The sequence below is a fragment of the Peromyscus maniculatus genome, chromosome 16 (assembly GCF_049852395.1).
Source record: "Peromyscus maniculatus bairdii isolate BWxNUB_F1_BW_parent chromosome 16, HU_Pman_BW_mat_3.1, whole genome shotgun sequence".
In the NCBI taxonomy this organism is placed as follows: domain Eukaryota; kingdom Metazoa; phylum Chordata; class Mammalia; order Rodentia; family Cricetidae; genus Peromyscus; species Peromyscus maniculatus.
This window is the reverse complement of record NC_134867.1, coordinates 13,844,791-13,865,378: the sequence shown is the minus strand read 5'-3', so window position 1 is coordinate 13,865,378 and position 20,588 is coordinate 13,844,791. Positions and strand designations below refer to the sequence as shown.

General features: G+C 48.5%; 1 protein-coding gene across 2 annotated transcripts in view; it reads right to left on the bottom strand.

The window, feature by feature from the left end:
- LOC102904867 (uncharacterized) overlaps positions 1–20,588 on the bottom strand; it is a 184,374-nt gene that overhangs the window by 44,219 nt on the left and 119,567 nt on the right. For both annotated transcript variants that reach the window (XM_076552390.1, XM_076552391.1), the window contains exons 30-33: positions 19,125–19,263; positions 9,334–9,484; positions 6,911–7,006; positions 5,777–5,929 (exon numbers count right to left, since the gene is read on the bottom strand). In XM_076552390.1, coding sequence (XP_076408505.1) covers positions 5,777–5,929; positions 6,911–7,006; positions 9,334–9,484; positions 19,125–19,263 — 539 coding nt within the window. The remainder of the gene's footprint in view (positions 1–5,776; positions 5,930–6,910; positions 7,007–9,333; positions 9,485–19,124; positions 19,264–20,588) is intronic.

Here is a 20,588-nt window from a genome sequence, read left to right as displayed (position 1 = left end):
TCTTTCAGCTTCCTGTTTGCATTTTGAACCACTGGTTTTTATATTTTATTTTTAGCTTTTGAAGATACGGTCTCATGTAGCTGACCTCAAACTCACTATGTCACTGAGGACAACCTTGAACTCTTGATCACCCTGCTCTATCTCCCAGAGCTAGGGTTACAGGGATGAGACTCCACATTTGACTTTGAACCTCTGCCTTCAAAAACCAGAATCTTCCTAAAGAGAAAAAAAGAAAGAAAGAAAAGACAGAGAGCGAGGCAAAGAGGAAAAGAGAGAAAGTGTGTAACAGGGACTGGAGAATGATTGCTGCTCTTCGAGAAGACCTGGGTTCGATTCCCATCACCCATATCAGATGGCTGACTACTTCCTATAACTCCAGCTCGGAGGCTGTGGCACCCTCTCCTGACCACCATAAGCCCCCTGAACACATCCCCACACACATATAAATAAAACACAAATCTTAAAAATATAAAGTGGGGGCAGATGGCTCAGCGGTTAAGAGCACTTGCTGCTCTTCTAGAGGATCTGGTTCTGGTTCCCAGGCCCGACAAGGTGGTTCACAATCACCCCAAACTCCAGTCCCAGGGGGGTTGAAGCCTTCTGACCTTTCTGGGCACCAGGTACATACACACACGCAGGCAAATACTCAAACACATAAAATAAACAGATCTTTTAAAAGCTTTTTTTTTTTTCTTTAAGAAATAAAAGAAAATGCTTAGCGACTAGAGTCCCCCCACCCCCCATCTGTCACCCCCACTGCCACCCCCCCCCCCACCTCCATGGTGGAGCTGTAACACACAACTTTCCTTCCGGGATTTTACCCATTTTATGACTCAGAAAGCAGAACTTGGGTTTATCCTGCCAAGCTGACAACGACCTATAAATCCAGCTCTGGGAATCTGACACCTTCTATCCTTTAAAAGCAAAGAGGAGAAGAACATTTTGTTTGAGTTTACTGGTCCATACTCAAATTTACTTTAATTAATTCATTAAGACATGGTCTCGGTAGCCCTGGATAACCTGGCGCTCGCTTTGTAACTCAGGCTGGTCCCAAATGTGTGACCATCCCCTGCCTCAACCTGCAGCGTTACTTTGAAATTAGCATTTGTTCATTCGCTTATTGATGCTTTCCTTAAATAAGTATTTGTCTTAGTGGCCGTGGAAGAAATACAGCGTCAGACCAGCCAGTGAGAGCTAGGAAGTCCCGGGCCACCCAGAGGCTGAAAGACACCTTGGGGGCCTGAGTTCAGTTTTGTTTTGCAAGCCAGATGGCAAATCCTGTGGCCTAGAACATTCAGGCAGCAGAACCAGAAACTGGAAGAGCAACCTGGTGTAATTGGACTCTGCGTCAGTGTTATTCACACGGCTAAAGGAAGGTGTGTCTGCCCGAGAGAGGGCTGGTCAGAGACAGCCAGGAAGAATCAGCATCCAGGCCCAGGACAGTGTTCACAGAGGCTAGCAACCTCTCAGCTGTAAAGCCTTCTTGGCAAACAGTCTGTGGACTCCCAGATGCCTTTTCTTTTTCAATCCTCAGAACCCTTTCATCAAATGCAATCTGACCCATCCAGGCCAAGAACGGTGACATGGAGGGGCAGCCTGCGGACCACAGGCTTGGCCCCGACTGCCAAACTATCGATGTCTTAGAGGGAACTTGGGCCTCACTGGGCCACAGTTTTAACGACTCTGAGTCAATCCACCCCCCTCAGAGGTTAGGAGACCATGGCCCTGAGAGACCACAACACGTGTGACCCAGCTGCCATAGACGCTCAGGGCTCAAATCCGGGCAGCACAGAGTCTAGCGTTTCCTGCTCCTATAAATAGCTAAATACTTGGAAATGAAACTGCATCCCAAGGGTGGGGATGCAGCTCAGTTGCAAAGTTGTGTCTACCATGCTCGAAGCCCTGGGGTTGTTATCAGCAGCACACACATCACAGAGTAAAACCAATCAAAATTAAACCACAAAATCAGATTTACTTCTTAATATGTCTGTATCGAGGGTAGCCATCTCTAAACATTTTATTTTATTTTTTAAATAAACTTTGCTATTTAAAAAAACTTGGAAATTAGCCAGGAAGTGGTGGCACACGCCTTTAATCCCAGCACTCGGGAGGCAGAGGCAGGCGGATCTTTGTGAGTTCGAGGCCAGCCTGGGCTACAGAGTGAGTCCCAGGAAAGGCGCAAAGCTACACAGAGAAACCCTGTCTCCAAAACCAAAAGCCAAACCAAACCAAACCAAAACAAAACAAAAGAATGTAGAATGAGAGCAAGGGATGTCAGGCGAGGGTGGCAATTCACTCAGAACAGGGCCACAAAAGAGCCAATGGTTGGCTCAGGGGCCCAGAATGCTCCCTGATCTTGGTACCACTTGGTGTCACCCAGCTTTGCAAATGATCCCTCTGGGGGAAGCAGCCGATTCTGCTGCAGAATTTAGATGCCACATCGAAACCCACCCCACCCCTTCTGATGGCCTGACATGGACTTGTGACTCAGTGTTAGCCAAGAAAATGTAAGGGGGATCTATTAGGAAAACTCCACACCTTCCTTCTCCAGAGTAAGAGAGTGTGTTCTTATTCTCTTGTTTTTACCTTCTAAAGGCAAAGGAGACAGACTGTCACACAGCCACATGGCAGGGTCCCCAAGGGTGCAGCTGATTGTCTATGTCGATCTTACCTGAGCCGAGTCTTTTCCTCCTAAGTCTCTCTTGCCTGCTATGGAAGATCAGTGTTCCGGGGGATTTGACCACATGATGTGAAGATGTGTGGCTCTTCTACCTTGCCTTCCTAAGGGACCTTCTGATTGATTTAATAAAGAACTGAACAGCCAACAGCTAGGCAGGAAAGAATAGGTGGGACTTCCAGAGAGAGAGGGGAACTCTGGGAGGAATCTGAGGGGCCAGGAATTTGCCAGTGAGACACAAAGGAAGTCATATGCACAGTACTGAGGAGAGGTAAACAAGCCATGTGGCAGAACGTAGATTAATATAAATGGGTTAATTTACACTTTTAAGAGCTGGTAGCTCTCCTACTTGGTAAGAAGTCTCTGTATCGTTATTTGGAAGCTGCTGGTCCAAAGAAAGTCTGACTACAGATCAGTGTCCTTCTCTTATTTTAAATTGTGTGTGTTCACACGTGGAGGTCAGAGGACAGCTAAGCCATTCCACTGGCCATAATTTAAGTTATTTGTGTGTGTGTGTGTGTGTGTGTGTGTGTGTGTGTGTGTGTGTGTGTTGTGTGTGTGTGTGTGTACACGCGCTTCTCTAATTTAAGTCCCGGTCAGCAGGAGAACCTGTTACAGGGACAGGATCACTCTAAGATGCAGACAAGATGGAAGGGGAAAGAGCAGAGAAATCCTCCTAAGGACAGTGGTTGGAGGGGACATCTGCAGAACAACCAGCCTTCAAGGAGGAGAGAAGTTCCCCAGTGCAGGGGAGGTTCAGAAGACAGACTGGTCCACGTGCCAAAAGGAAGAGCAGAGAGGAGAGACATCTGGGAGGCACACAGAGTATTCTAAAGCATGGAGGGCTTGGGAGGCAAGAAGTGACGTGACCCAGTGCACACTTGAGAACAGTCCCCTGGGGGGTGGAGAGATGGCTTGCTGTGAAGATCTTCTGCACAGGACCAGAGGCTGGTTCCAGTACCCGCTAGGGTGGCTCACAATGGCCTGCAACTCCAGACCTAAGGGACCTGACGCTCTCTTCTAACCTCTGTGGGCACCTGCACAGAGGCAACAGGCAGGCAGACAGACAGACAGACAGACACATACACACACACACACACACACACACACACACACACACACACACACACAATAAAAATAGAAGGAATGACTGCAGTGTTAGAGGTTGCTGGGAAAGGGGAACACTTACCCACTCTTAGTGGGAGTGCAAACTGGTAGACCCACTGCGGAAATCAGTGTGGAGGCATCTCAAGGACCTCAACACAGGACTTCCACGGGGTCCCGCTAGGGCACTCCTGGCATTTACTCAAAGGGTTCTATGTCCTACCACAGAGATGAGATCTGTGTTGGTCTATGCTCCTTGCTGCCCTGGTGGAATAGCAAGGGAATGCAATCAGACTGAGGTCCATCAGTGGCTGGGGGGGTGTAAGGAAACGGGGCACACAGGCAGAAAAAGCAGAATCAGTCAGTGTGGGGAAAACGGACGGAACTGGAAAGACACTAGACAAGGTGACCCAGGCTCAGGAAGACGAACACCGATGTGCTCATATGCATGTTACACCTTTTTACACATGTGCATCTATGTGGAGGGAGGGACCTCAAATGCCAGGACATAGAGAGGGTCCATGAGAGGGGAAGAAAACTCTGAGCAGAAAATCACCCTACAATCAAATCTCAGTAACTCATGTCTGCTGTGGAGGCCCCGAGAGCTAAGGAAAAGAAAGACCAGCCATGCGGGCTGATTAGTGTCCTTGAGTGTAGAGAGGCCAGGGAGCAGACAGCAGCAGGCTTCTAGAAAGCTGAGATCTGACTGGGCGGCCCTTTAGGTATGGGTCCAGCTAGCTCACTGACTCCAATGTGCCACTTCCTGGTTTCCAGTCCATGAAGGATTATTTAGAGTTATTTTACGTGGTGGGGACTGATTCTTGTACCCAAAACTTCCGAAGGTTAAGCTGAGGAGACACAGTCAGTCTAGCATCCCCAGGCTTGCTGAGGTTCTCTCCTGGGATGCCCAAATCTAGTCCTAAAATAAGCAACTCGCAAGGAAAGCATAAGCTGAGTATCTGCCTCGGGAAGTTTCAATGGACTCCCTACAGCCTTCATTCAATTTTAAACATGGAAGCTGAGGCCAGAAGATTGTGAGTTCAAGGCCAGCTGGGCTACGGAGCAGAACCCCACCTCAAAAAGATTTTAAAGTTAAAAAAATGTTTTTAATTGGCGGGGAGTGGTAGTACAAAGCCTTTAATCCCAACATTCAGGAGACAGAGGTCCTCCGGGTTCCGACCTCCATGGGTTCAAGGCCAGCGTGGTCTGTAATAGCAAGTTCTAAGTGAGCCAAGTCTACACAGAGCAGTGGTTCTCAACCCTCCTAATGCTGTGACCCTTTAATACAGTTCTTCATGTTGTGGTGACCCCCCAACCATAAAATTATTTTGACTGCTGCTTCATAACTGTAATTTTGCTACTGTTATGAATGCAATGTAAATATTTGTGTTTCCTGATGATCTTAGGCGACCCCTGTGAAAGGTCATTTAGCCCTCCCAAAGGGGTCGGACCCACAGGTTGAGAACCAATGACATAGAGACACTGTCTGAAAAACAAAACAAAACAAAAACATTTTAATTATATATGTGCATGTGTGTATGTATCTCCATGTGCTGATGTGTGCACATCAGTGCAGGTGCCTGAGGAGGCCAGAAGAGGAAGTTGGATCCCTGGAACTGGAGTTATAGGTGGTTGGAAGTCACCTAATATGGGTACTGGGAACAGGACTCCAGTCCTCTGAGAGAAGCAAGTGCTTGTAACTACTGAGCCATCTCTCCACCCCACCCCTACAAAAACAAACAAACAAACAAACAAAAACCCCTTTAAGTAGATAAAGTAAGTGAGAATTTAATCATGAGACTCACTGTGTAAGAAAATACCTGAGAATAGAGTTCCAGGTTTCACCACCACTGCTTTGTGGCGTTACCACACTCTTGGCATGGGGGGGGGGGGCAGCTATGGGCAAGATAGCCCTCTAGTCCGTCTTTCAAAATAGGAAAGTCCTTTAGTACAATACAGCACCGGCCAACTCTGTAGACCACTGGCTAAGAGTACCTGGGTGTTGCCCAGTGTGGCTTGCCATTCTGGAGACGCCTCCGTGATCACGTGATAGCTGCTCAGAAGTACGTCTTCCATTAGCGTCTGCACACCCACCAGCTCTCCGTGGGCCACTTTGCGGTCACGGTCACTCAGCCCACAGAGACACATCTAAAAGCAAACAAAAATACCCTTCCATTTTGAAGAGGTCCACGTATCCTTTATACGTGGTTTTGAAGAAAAGTATTAAGTGCAACTATGTTTATAACCTTCACCCTCTCGACTAATAAAAAAAAAAATCAGAGGAATATTTCTAGCTTCAAGTCCTTCTTGAATGTTTTAGGTTTCTGTGTAGCAAATCTCCCAGCCTTACAGCAGGTACAACGAATGTGTGGTATAATCAGTTTCCTTTAAAAGTACAGATACACACACAGGCATTCCCTGGGGCAGGGTGGGGTGGGGGTGGGAGACCAGAAGAAAGACCCAAAATGTGTGTCTGATTTTGTTTTTAAACCCTCTTGCTTTTACTGTTAAAATACCTTTTTACTCATGGAGGATTTTAAACATACACAAATGCAAACATATTACATTCACCCATATATAGCCCATCTTGCCCTACCTCAACTCCACACTCCATATTCTGAAGCCAAATACACACACACACACACACACACACACACACACACACACACAATTTTTAAAATATATTGTTATTTACTTAATCATGAAAAAACAAAATCTTTTTCGAAACCATTTAAAGAAGCATCATGATGGCTAGAACAATTAAAGAAAATCCCTTCCTCGGCCCTGCCTAAGCAGTTCCCATCCCAGGGCAGGTGTCCCACGCCTCTGAGGGTCAGGTGGCAGTTTCTCCAAGAGGCTCAGGCGGTGACTCCAGACGAGTGGCCCCTCCTCTAGGTCATTGCTGTCCTGGGAACTGTAGCTGAGTCCACAGCCAAGGCCCGTAGCTGCTGACAGCACGATTTTTTCCACAATAAGAAAATATGACTCACCTTGCACTCTCAGGTTACAGCTTCATAATTAAACCCCCACTTATCTGCTAAATCACCACTGGCTAGAGCAGGAGCCTGGTGATGCCCTGCTTTGCAGCCTGTGCTCAGTTCTCTCCAACAAGTAGGAAGACAGCCCTACCTGCATATCATACTCTAAGGTGTTTGGGACGCTGCTCATAGCTGGAAACGGTCCACCATCTTCCAGAAACGCCCTCCATGGGAACATCGTAAATGCCTAAAGGAGACAAACAATGGACATGAGACTGGTCTCGTGCATCCCTCAGATGAAGACATTTATGCACGGGCAAGATTTCTGCATCCATCTCCAAAGCCCCCTAGGATGATTCTCACTGGAGCGTGCTCAGTGACGCAGAGGAAAGACTTGCAGTCATTACTACTTTTCCCTGTTTTCCTGAGATAGTCTTGGCGCCAATGTCCAAAGTTCCAGAACAAGAGGGTTGTGGTGGCATACACCTGTAAACCCAGCACTTGAGAGACTGATGCAGGAGGATTCCAAGTTTGAGGCCAGCTTCAGCTAAACCAGTGGTTATCAACCTGTGGGTCTTGACCCACTTGGGGATTGAAAGACCCTTTCACAGGGGACGCCTAAGTCTACCGGAAAATACAGATATTTATACTACAGTCATAACAGTAGCAAAATTACAGCTATGAAGCAGCAATGAAAATAATGTTATGGTTGGGGGTCACCACAGCATGAGGAACTGTATTAGAGGGTCACGGCATTAGGAAGGGTGAGAACCACTGGGTTAGACAGCGAGACCCTGTCTCAAAAGAAACAAAAGAAAAGAAGTACTGGAATAATACAATGCCGAGAGTGTTTAAACGACAAAAGTAAACTTAGTTAAATGCTGTCTACATTTAGGGACCTTCCGCTGTCCTGCCTCATCACTGTGCTCGACTTTAGACATCTGCTCAGACCAGTCTACAGGGGTACAGCCGACCCCAGTCTTCTCTGTATTACAGAACCACGGAGGCATGTTCTGTCTTATGACACCATGTGAACCCCGGACCCCGGGGACTGTCGACTGAGCCCCATTCTATACTTCTAGACCTGGTTCTTAGTCACCTCCTAGAGACAGAGATGGGTGTAGCCAGGACACCCACACCCACCTAATCCAAGACAACGTCCAAAGACATCAGCAGCAAGCTCAGCGTCTGGTGGGTCTCAAAGAGGCTCGAAGATTGGACCAATCTGTGACTAATCTGTCATTTAGCATGGAAGTATGGGACTTGCCTGGGGTTGGTGTTGAATCATTTCTAATGATGAAGTAGGAGGCTTGCAAGGTGATTTTAAAGCTGTGTACACAAACACTTTCCATCAGGAGACAGGGTTTAATGGTTAGAGCTGGGTACACGCCTGTAATCCTAACACTTGGGAGTGCAGACGGGAGAAATAGGAGTCAAGGTCATATTTGGCTACAGCTTGGACTGCGTGGGGGAGGGGTTCAGTGGGTAAAGGAGCTTGTCACCAAGTCGATGACCTGAGCTTGATCCCCAGATCCAGACGGTGGAAAGAAAGAACTGACTCCTGCAAGTTGTCTTCTGACTTACATGTGCCCACAAGAGCACATGCACGTGCACACATGTGCACACACATACATACATACAGAGAGAGCGGGGAGAGAAATGTAACAGAAAAACTAAAACGGGGGTCTGCAGAAGGAGGTAGGGTGGTGCCCTTCCCACCCTTCCAGCATGGCTTATTGTTAGTGACTGGAACATGGCAGAAGCGATGGTGTCAGTTCTGAAGTCAGGTCGCGCAAAGGTTCCCCCTCTTGCTCCGGGGAAGCCATTTTCCATGTTGGGCACGTGCTGTGGTGAAAACTGTGGCAATGACCTTGAATGCGGCTCTCCTGGCAGCTGGATGAATGAGGCTGGAGGCTAACCTCTCCAGCTGTGCCCTGAGATGACGATCTTCAGGCCCGGCCGGCTCCTCGATTGCAGCCCTCCAGAGGAACCCTGAGCCGCTCAGAATCTCGGAGTGATGATGCATGCTTATCGCCCTAACCTGTTAAGTTCAGGCTTGGGCCCGTGTTTGTGGCAATAGAAAAGTAACATAAGGTCTGGGAACCTGACGCTGCTCTGACTCTCTCAGTAGTCTCATCTCCGGCTTTCCTGGACTTTGACCTCTGTAGAACTGGTTAACGCGCCTGCCAGGGAGGAATCGTAGTTGCCAGGATTACATTTGATAACACATGTTGTAACCAGGGCAATTCAAAGCCCAGGGCCTGACTTATTTATGCATTGTAATTGCACCATTATTTATTGAAAAGAAAAGATAGAGCCTTTTGGGGTGTTTTGTCGTTCCCCCGCCCCCCGACAGCTGTGAGCAGACAGGCTGTTGCCCCCAATCACCCCTTTCAACATTTGGAGAAAGACCCTGCCTGGGTCTAACTCCTGGTTACGAGCTCCTGTGGCTCCCTGTGTGAAGGAAGGAAGGCCAATGATGGCTGAGGGCCACTGAAGACCCTGGAAAACGGAAGCCAAACGGAATTGAAGGGACACCACCCCTGTATTCCACACAACGCTTCCCAAACTCACCTGGAGGTCCCGTGGATGCAGCGGCTGGGGCAGGCTGAGCTGTGAGGCGAAGATGCTCCTCCCGAGGGAGTTGCTCAGCGGTGGCAAACCATGGCACACACCTTCTGCGACAGACTGGTGGGCGGGAGCATTTCCTGCTGCCAAAAATGTTCTGTCAAAATATGGTGAGAGGTTTTGTTTAGTATGGTTACTTACGCTTTCAAAGCCCAGAACTTTCTTCAAACTTACTGTAGCAAGAGAATATTCTGGAAGAGTAACATGGTTTCTCCCTCAACCACACCACCCATACTTCCCTTCCCTCTCATAGTCTACAGCCCTCTGGGGGGAGTTGATATTATTAATGGGAGAAATTGACACTTTCTATCAACAGAGTGAGTACATTGATAGAACTTTCAGGAAGCTGGAATGTTCAAAAGGCGCTGGGCTACATGCTGGACACCGGAAGTGCAGCTCTCGTGAATGAGGGATTGAGTTTTAAATTTGACTTAATTTTAGCTCCTACTAACTTGAATTAACCAGCCACAGGTGGCTACCAAACTGGGCATCTCTTTGACAGCTCCAGGAGAAAGAGTTCGGCTGTCTGCTGGACGCTTTTAAAGGTAATAGCTAAAGTAACAGTTCAAATCTATAAAACCAAAGTTTAGGTTACGTAAGATCCGGGGATACGGGAGAAAACACTTTCGTTTTATTGAAACAAAATTTGGCTTTGCACATCAAGAACGGCAAACCCACAAGACCAAAGCGTGAAATTTATAGCGCAAGCAAGAACGAGATGCATGTGGGATAATTCAGGGTGATTTCCTGCCCCAAAGGAAATGAGACTAACAAGGAAGTACAGAGTTTCTAGATCTCAGCTAGACGTCTGTCTCTAATGTACAAAGGATGTCCCAGCAAAGTGCTGACACAGGGTAACTTGGGGAAGGGTATCTCTGAGAACTGACGTCTTCTGTGGAGACCAGCTCTCCCAAACCAGGTACCAAGGAGAAAGGAGACTGAGGGAAATGTCAGTTGATGGACCTGAGGAGGCTAGCAGACCCTTTCTGGGGAGACTGGGGAGTGCCTGAGCCCCATCAGGGAATGTCCATCATGGAACAGGAAACCAACCATGAGAGGTCGGAGTGGACCTGACAACCCACAACAGAGGGGAGTCAAGTGGCCTCTCTAACTCCCAGCATCCTTCACCAGCACCGCTTAGAGCTTGGGCTTCCTCTGAGAGGAAGAGCAAGGGCAGGTGGGGGTGAGCTCTAAAGTTAAGGCCCAGTATTAGGAATTGCCTAGACACCTGGAAGGGCCTCGGATAATCTAATCACAGCTTCTCCCGTCCCCCAGGATAAGGTTCCCATGTCCACCCACACTCCTTATCAAGGGAGCTGGTGCTCTTTCCACTGTCCCCGGGCAGCAGCTGTTTCCTGCCCGACCCTGGAGCTAGGCAAACAAACTGATCTTGTCCTCCCTAGTAACCCGGGAATGCCGCACCCTCTTAAACTGCCGAGTGTGCCTCCCTCCGCCCCCGCACGGTCACGGTATCCACACATGGACTGGGTGGCCTGCAGAGCGTCCTCTCCTTCCTGTGAAGACACAGCACTAACAAACTGCTATTGATCTTACGAGGTCCAGGATCTGGTGCCATTTGTTCGGGCATCGCAAAACCCAGAGTAGAATCTTTTCCTCACCAATAGGGTGAATAGGAGGTAACCAAAACAAACCATAACTAACTGGCTTGGAATTCCATGGTGACCACTTTTAAACTTGTGTGATTCAACAATGTGGCATCGGAAAGGGAAATATTTTTGCCATCAGCAGAAGTAGGAACCTATGAACTTCATAGTGGAACACTCAGAGAGTGAATAAAACTGCTGATGGGTGGTGCATGCATGCGTGTGTGTGTGTGTGTGTGTGTGTGTGTGTGTGTGTGTGTGTGTGTGTTGACACTGAACATGTTAAGCCTGTACTCTACACTGAGCTACACCTAGCTCCACGCTCTATTCAGAATGGAGGTTGGGGTTGCCTGAAGGCTACACAAACTTTTCCCTGTTTCTCTTAACTTCCCTGTGATTTCTCAGTGGGCCCTGCTAGGAAAAGCCCAGCATCCCAAGTGCAGCCCTGATAGAGTGTGGCTAGAATGTTCACGGTACTGAGCCAGGAGGCACAAAGACGAACCTCACACAGGCTGTCACCTCCATCCACATCGAGCCCAGTGCAGCAGAAATGCTTCCCACCTTCCTCTAAATTCCCCAGATCTTTCCATGGCATATAAGGGTACATGTGCCGTATACACACACCATGTCTATGCTTACTTAAAATGACGGTATCGGAAAGCAGGCCCTTCCAACAGAAACACAGTTCAGCACAAGTCACGAACGCAGAAGAGGGACTGGAAAAGCTTCTTCCATTGCATGAGTCCTGCTACCACCAGTTCTCAGGGCTCCCCTTCCCCTCCTCTTCTGCTCTCCCTCCCCTCCCCTCCGTCTCCCCTTCTCCCCCCTTCAGAGGCCGGCTTTGTTCAATCTTCCGTGTTCAGTCTGTGACACGATCTCTCTGTCTCGCTTTCCTTTGAAGGTTTATTTTTGAAAATATTATGTGTATGTTGGGGGTGGGTGGGATATGTGCACGTGAGTGCTGGTGCCTACAGTGGCCGACAGCGGGTGAAAGATCTCCCAAAGCTGGAGTAACAGGTGGGTGAGAACTTGATATGGCTGCTGGGAACCGAACTCTGATCCTATGCAAGAACAATACATGCGCTGAACTGCTGAGCCCTGATGTGTTCTATTATTATCTTAGAAAGTTGGTGAAGTATGTTGGAACAAACACTTAGCAAAGCGGCTTCAGTTCTTGGAAAGGTTTTAGAGCCCTCCTGAGGAGCCAAGGTATTATGGAATGCTGCCCGCTGCTATGGCATGGCCTTCGCCTTCTTGAACTCTTGGCAGAAGTGATTACAGGCAGAAGACCAACCCGAGACTAGGCCCGCGATCTTTCAGTCATGAAGGCACAGAGGTGCTCATGTGGCGACACCCCTCTCTTAGTCTCTATATGTGGTAAACAGTTTTGGGGAGGTGGTAAGAGAGGACAACCAGCTTTGGATGGCATGGCTGCCCATGCTCTTGAAGGCATCGATTCACCCATAAGTGACTCAAGTGGAACTCACTAGTTTACCTAGCTACACTGGGTGGGACTGTTTCTTGGGTCTGTAAGTCTGTGCACCATCTGTGGTGGATAGCATTTGTCTCCAAGGAAAAGTCAACAGGACCCAAGGCTACCTCCTTCCCTTCATCCCCAATTCCTCTGTTCACACGCCAGATGCTGTGAGTTGGAGATGGGTGTAAACAAAGGTTCGTGTGTTCGAGCTTCCCAGGGAACTGTACAGTGTAATTATTAAGAGGGGGCCGCAGTCTTCATTGTTAGCTTGATTGCCTATGAGACACACAACCAGGTGTGTCTCTGAGGGTGTCTCTGCAGAGGCTGAATTAAGAAGGAAGAGCCGCCCTGAATGTGGATAGCACCATCTCATCGCCGGGGGCTCAGGCTGAATAAACCAGGGAGAGGATGGAACAAGGAAGGCGCCAGCGTTCATCTGCTTCTGCTCCCTCACACCCCGGCTTCCATGCTCTTCTGGCCATGGCGGACCGTACCCTTCAGCTGTGAGTCCCAGTGAGCCTTTGTGAAGTAGTTCGCCAGGCATCTTGCCAGAACAAGGGAAACAAACTGCGATCCTTTAGCGCCAGAGCCTTTCACTTCTTCCCCTCTCCATTCCGTTTGTTCCACCAAACATTCCTTACTATGCTGAATAATTTTATGTCAACCTTACATGGTAAGGAATGTTTGGGATGCGGGACCTCAGCTGAGAAGCCACCCCCCCCCCAGCAGATTGGCCAGTGGGAAAGCCTGGGCTACATTTCTTTGACTGATGATTGATGGGGGGGGGGGATGCAGCTCTTTGTGGGTGGTGCCATCCCTGGGCTGTGGTCCTGGGTCCTATAAGAAAGCAGGCTGAGCAAGCCAGTAAACGACACTCCTCCATGGCCTCTGGGTCAATTTCTGCCTCCAGGTTCCTGCCTGGAGTTCCTGTTGTGACTTCCCTGGATAAAGGACTATAAACTGCAAGCTAAAAAAAACCCCTTTCCTCCCTAGCTGCTTTTGGTCATGACATTCTATGACAGAATAGAAACCCTAACGAAGACGATTATTTTCCTATTTTATCTACTCTTCTTGTTGTGTTGTGTTTTGAAGTAGGATCCGATATAGCTCAGGTTGGCTTTGAACTCAGTGTGGATGGAATGTCCAATCCTTCTACCTCCCAAGTTCTGGGCTTACGGCTTTGCACTACTTTCCCTGACTATTTTTGTGGGGGGACATGGTCTTCCTACGTAGCTTTGTCTATCCTGGTATTCACTATGTAGCCCAGGCTGGCCTCAAATTCATAGCATCTGTCCTCCCTCAGACTTCTGAAATTACAAGGATGTGCAACCACATCTGGCTAGCATCCCCTTTCCTCCCTACTCTCTCCCCTCCCGGACAAGGTCTCACTGTTTTACCCTGGCTGTCCTGGAAATGCTCTTAGACCAGGCTAGCTGAGGCTAGCCTCAAACAGAGATCTACCTGCCTCTGCTTCCCGAGTGCTGGGATTAAAGGAGTGTGCCACCACACCAGATGAATTTTTCTATTTTTAAAGAGAATTTATCACCACATCTAACCCTGAGCTGCAGGAAGGGACAAGGGCTGTGGGATCAGGTCGGATGTGGGAGCACAAACTCTGACCCAAAAGCCCATGTGGCCCGATTGAGTTACAAAACACCTCTGCATTTCTCTTTCCTTTTCTGTAAAGGAGTAAAAATAACGCCTAGCCCACAGACTTGGCACCCAGTGGTGACCCAGCCAAAGCTAAGCCCCCACCCTCCCCCATCTCATCCTGTTTTTAAGGCTCCGGTTCAAACAAAAACAAACAAACAAAATAAAAAGAGGGGGAAAATAATGAAGAAAGAGCAAAAAATAAAAAATGAAATAAAAAGAGAGAGAGAAGAGAGAACATGACATTTTCTTTAGCTACATTTCTTTAGGCAATTATGTGTGCGTGTGCTGCATCGTGACTTTGGAAATGCTGAAATGTCCTGCCCTCCCTGTGGCAAGTCACTCGGGCCTTCTTTTGGCCAAGCCTGGCCAGGCCCCTCTGTAAGCGTTACAGCTCCGAGGGGAAAGGCATCCTGGCAGTCGGGAGCCAAGGAATACCACAAATACACCACACCACAAACCTCACATGAGAGATCTATTGAGAGTCACCAAGGGGTGGCTGCCTCTGCTGGGAGAGAAGCGGCAGAGAACCGAGCAGGAGACAGGCTTTAGATAGGGTTTCCTGGGGTGGGAGGTGGGGGCAGAGCTTTCCAGGGTGGCCTGGGTTTGGTGGGATTTTATGGTCTGATCTTGAGTTCTCTGTCTCTGTAGGGCAAAGCTTGGCTGCCTGCATCTTGAGGGGCTGGAAATGGCCATTATGACTGTTACAGTCCGGGGCAGGGCCTGGCCACTTGGCTACCCTCAATCAGAGTCTGCCCAGCGCAGCTTATGAACACACTCAAGACGCCATGGTGGGAACCAATGAGAAGGCTCACTGGGTTTAAGCCTGGAGAGCTGAGTTCCGCCCCCAGAACCCATATATGACTTGGGCATTTACCACCTGCCAATAAATCATAAAAACCAGTCTCTCCGCAGCCCAACACAACATCCAATTCTTCAAACACTTCTGCCATACCCTGTATGCTTCTGTATCAACACACGGCGGGGGTGGGGGTGGGGTGGGGGTGGGGGTGGGCTCCTAGGAGGCCTACCCTATCTCAGGGGAGAGGGCTGCCAATAGCCCGATGCCGGGCAAGCTGCTTTAGACCAGGACCTCAGAGAGGGATGGACACTCAGGATGTGCACTGGAGCTCTTCCCTGGAGGCCAGAATATGACAAAACCTGCCTTGGCAGGCAGGGCACAGTTAAGGCTCCGTGCTTCTCCAATGCTAGAGACTGGGGCCATGGCCTTGCACCAAGCCCATGTCCCGTGAAACTCCCAGATGGTCTTAAGTCACATGTTGACATCTGAATGATTAGAAGCACTTAAACCAGAGCAGCAGAAGAATCAGACTAAACTTTAAAATGAAGCAAAACTAAAGAAGAAGAGCCCAGGATCTCCTAAAGGAGGCTTGGAGTCGGCACATCCTCGGACATCTCCCCATTTCTCCTCCCAGTCACCCCGAGTGGCAACGGTACATGACTGTTCCATCCTCTATTACAGGGTGCCTCTGAAGGACTTCTCCCCCCTCCACGCCCAAACTGCAAAGGAGTTCTGTTTTGGAGCTCAGAGGACGGCAAACTTTTGATTGAAGAGCCAAATGGTTATCATCCGTGGCTGTGTAGATCCTATCCCATCCCATGGCTGGAGTGGACAGAGAGACCCCACAAGTAAATGGGCCTGTGCTGGGCATGAGGGCACATGTGTAAACCTAGTGCTTGTGATGATGATCGGGAGTTTGATGGCAGCCTGGGCTACAGAGAAAGAACTTGTCTAAAAAACAAAACAAAACAAAACAAAATAAAAATAAACAAAAATAACTAAATAAGAGGCCTGGATTTCTTCAGAAAAACTTTATTTGTGGATACTGAAATAAGAAATTCATGGTTTTTTGGGGGGGAGGGCGGGGTGTGTGTGTTTGTTTGCTTTATTTTGAAACAAGCTCTCACTGTGTAGTCTTGGTTAGCCTGGAACTCACTATGCAGACCAGGCTGGCCTTGAACTCAGAAAGATCCACTCGATTCTGCTGCCTGAGTGCTGAGATTAAAGGCAGGCACTACCATGCCCACCCCATGTAATTTCCATATGTCACTAAATACTGTTTTCTATTGATTCCCCCCCCCCCCCAGCAACTTAAACATGTGAAGTCCATACCCTTAGCCAAGGGCTACACAAAGACAGGCATATGCCAGTAGCAGAGTCTGCCATCTCCTGAGTTACAGGGACACCACTGGCCTGAAACACCCCTTCCGTTCAACCATTTACACCCAAGGAAAGTGCTTGCCTTACCTAGCACTACAGATAAACTTGACGCCCAGGCACATCGTGGCCCAGGAGTTAGATAAATCCTCAATGGACGGAGGTAAATGTTGGGCCTAGACAGCATGACTCTGACCTGTTAGGGGACAGCCGAAGATTTTCACCAAGCTCCCCCTGATGCCCTCCAGGGCAGGTGGGGAGGGTAGTGGGAATACGTCAGGCAACCCCATCTCTGTGTCTCCGTTATGTGGGTAAGAGGGTGGTGATGGGTAACTTTGCATTGTCCTGTATCCTTCCTGTTTCACTGAGTCTTTGGAAGCATGCTCCCCTCATTCCAGGAAAGAGTCTACAACCTCCTTTGCAAACTCAAGAGGAGCCTTCACCTCGCAGAAGCAGATCTTTCCCTGGGTCAACGAGCCCTGCATGCTCAGGTATATTCTGAGCTGGTCCAAGGAACTTTACCTGGGTCCTGTCTCCTGAAGATCTAAACACTCTCAGCACTACCTCAGACAGTGGAGAGGGCAACATTGCTCTGTCAGCCTTTCTTTATCTCTTCTGAGTCCCCTTCTTGACCATGCCGCTGCCCAGAAACTACCACAGTTCACAGGTTTTGAAGCTAACCCTCCTAAGGCTCTGGTTCTAGTGTGTAACTCCACACACACTCAGCAGGAAGTCTTTTGGGAAGAAAAAAAAAAAAAGACCAGGAAGATGGACCAAATAAAGAATGCCAGGTGTGCCTCCTGGGTGGTTTCCTCTGAGAAAGACCTAGAAAGCAGGCACCAGACACCTTGTCCCCACTGTCCTGGCCACACAGTGCAGGACAACACAAGTGTGGAGAAGCAGAGCGGTTTCCCTAGACAGAGCCCTGTAAGGCTGGAACCATACAGGATGTGTGGGACATGATTCTGTTCCTCCACAAATTTCTTATGATTTCTACCTTGGGCCAGACAGACATGGAGGCTCATGCCTGTAAACTTGGTATTTGGAAGGCTGAGCTTTGTGGAAGTTCCAAAAGAACCCAGGCTAGAGGAAAACCTGTCTCTAAAACAAAAACAAAAGCCAAACCAAGCCAAAATGAAAAGGCACAAAGAAATAGACAAACCCTTTTAGGCTTTCAGAGTTCAGAGGTCAACTCAGTGCCACACTCAGAGGCCATCTTGACATGCACAGGCTTCATGGCTGACAAGCTCAACTAGGCTACAGCTGTTTGTCAATGAAAAGTAAAAAAGTCACAGGAAGTCCTGCACTGCTAAATTTATATTCTAAATCCAGGAATCATTGGCAGAAAAAAGCAAATGCAAAGTAGACAAACATGTTCATTCAGTATAATCGCATATCTCTGTTCTCTATGGATGCTTTTTTTTTTTTTTTTTTTTTTTTTTTTGTTTTTTCGAGACAGGGTTCCTCTGTGTAGCTTTGCACCTTTCCTGGGACTCACTTGGTAGCCCAGGCTGGCCTCGAACTCACAGAGATCCACCTGGCTCTGCCTCCCGAGTGCTGGGACTAAAGGCGTGTACCACCACCGCCCGGCCTCTATGGATGCTTTTTGCTAAAGGTGGGAAACACTTGTAATTCTCTGGCCCAGCCCTTTGGAGCCCTGTTTGGCTGAATACTCACACTGGAGATGGATTGGAAGAAGTTGGTAAATTTTGGTAATTTAAGAATTGCTGCTGGGTTGGGGCCGGAGTCGGGGAGGTGGCTCATGACTGTAATCCTAGCCCTGGAAGACTGGTCCAAGTTCAAGGCTGGCCAGGTTTACAAAGCAGGTTCCAGACCAACAAGGGCTACAGATAAGACTTTGTTTCAAAACAAAACAAGAGAATGATCAGAGTTGGGCTGGAGAAATAGTTGGGCCACTCAGGAGGCTAAGACAGGAAGATTGCAAGTTCAAGGCCTGCCTTGGCTATTCAGTAAGTTTCAGGATTTCCTGAGCTACGTAGCAAGATACTAGGATTTTGTTCTTGCTGCTCTTTGCTCTAATTAAAAACAACAAGCACACCCCCTACACACACACACACCCTACACACACATACACACACACACATATACACACACCCTACACACACACCCTACACACACACACACACACACACCCTACACACACACCCTACACACACACACACACACACACACACACAACCTACACACACACCCTACACACACACACACACACACACACACACAAATCCGGGGTGCTCAGGCCCGACTCATTTTCTTTCTCATACAAAACATTTTCTGGAAACATGAATATTAGTCCAAACTCAACCCAAATCCAACAGAATCACAATGAATCAGGCAAATATAAAACTTTTGTAAGCAGAATACTTGAGGAGATGGTTCCTACAAGATCAAGGTAGATTTACTTAAAAATCAATCCCTGAAGCTAGTTCTCCGGGCTTCAAGTGAACGGTAAATGTTGTCCCTTTGAAAGGCAGAGCCGAAAAGGCAAAATTAAGTTTTCAGAATAATGATCTTCAGAAGTACAAAAGCTTGACTCCCTACAATATAAACTCAATACTAAAAGTAGCCATTGTTACACAGACTGTTTGGAAATTGTCTTTAAAAACCTCAGAATTACCGGGGCAGATTCCACACGGACAGGCTTTGCAGGAACCATTTGGAAGCCCGCCATCCTGCTGGATCCGCCTGTAGCCTATTTTAGGCTCCTTATCTAATCTTGCTAACTGTGGCCTCCCTGAACAGGGCCTCAGCAAGCACCTGCTCGGCAGACTCTCCCTGGCAGCCACGGCCGCTCTGCCGCCCTTACCGGAGGAGATGTCTCATTGCAGCATCAAACTGAAGCCACGTCACCTCCCTTCGGAGGAGGAGGGCCTGGGCCACCTGGCTCGGGTCCTGGGGGCTCAGGAGACTGTCAATCATTTTCTGCAGCTCTTGAAGCTCAGACCCTAGAATGCGAGAAACCCTGGAGTCAGACAGTGTGACATACAGGCTGCCGTAGCCAACCCATCAGACCTGCCTTTCACCTCTGGAGCTAACTTGTCACCCAAACGGACTTCCTTTGTTTGGGGATGTGCTAATTATATGTTTTGCAAGACTAGCAGCTCTAGAAACCAAGGTCCGATTTAGCTTCTTTCCTTCCTCTGGGAGATAGACAGCCCCCGCCCCGCACCCCCACCCCCACCACCCTGCACTCTAGCACAGTATGTTCATACTGTTGAAAGTTTTCAATCTGCCAAGCCATGGTCTCAAAATAGAATGAAATAGAAATGACATGGGATGGGCAAGTTCTCAGGATACCCACAAGGACTTGAAGTACCGTCAGCTACAGACCACACTCATCATATATATATATATATATATATATATATATATATATATATATATATATACATATATATATGTATATATATATATTCTTATTTTATGTACCTTGGTATTTTGCCTGTATGTATGTCTGTGTAAGGGTATCAGATCTTGGAGTTACAGACAGTTGTTAGCTGCCATGTGGGTGCTGGGAATTGAACCCTGGTCCTCTAGAAGAGCAGTCAGTGTTCTTAACTGCTGAGCCATCTCTCCAGTCCCCACTCATTTTCATTGTCATGCCATTGGAATCAGCCTTTCTTTGTCACCAGTGTGTGGACTGAAAGACTCAAGAACCACAAAGCCAGTAAAAAGATATGGCATGCATACATACATGCACACACACATACATGTGCATACGCATCCGTGCATAAGCTTCTAGGAGATCTAGTCATTTTAGGAACTTTGCTTATTTCGTGGAACCTTTACCACAAGAGAAGGATCCATATAATGAGTGCCCTCAACCTCGAGATGAAATTGGAAATGGAAGCTTTTCGGAGCACTCAGGCAGGCTTGAGGAACCCGGCCTGCACATGACTCTGAGGTTGGCTCGAGGTGGGGATTAGTCAGACGAAATAGGAGCGCTCCGCCAAAACCAACACTTAGGGAGCATGGCGGGCCTGCGTGTTCAGGGCTAGCTGAATATCAGCCTATCCAAGGAGGTGGGTCGGCTTCCTGTGAAGGGGTCGGCTTCCTGTGATGGGGTCGGCTTCCTGTGATGGGGACGGCGGTGAAGCATGGCCACTGCTCCCCTACAGGCAGTCAAGACAGGCGCCACTCAGGGGCGCTGATGTGGTTGCTCTCTCTGGGCGGCTGCTCCCGACCCAAGCCGCCTGCCTCCTCCCTGGCCAGCGCTAGACCCCCTCAGCATTTACACACCAGGAAAGCAGAGGACTGTGGGAACGCACAG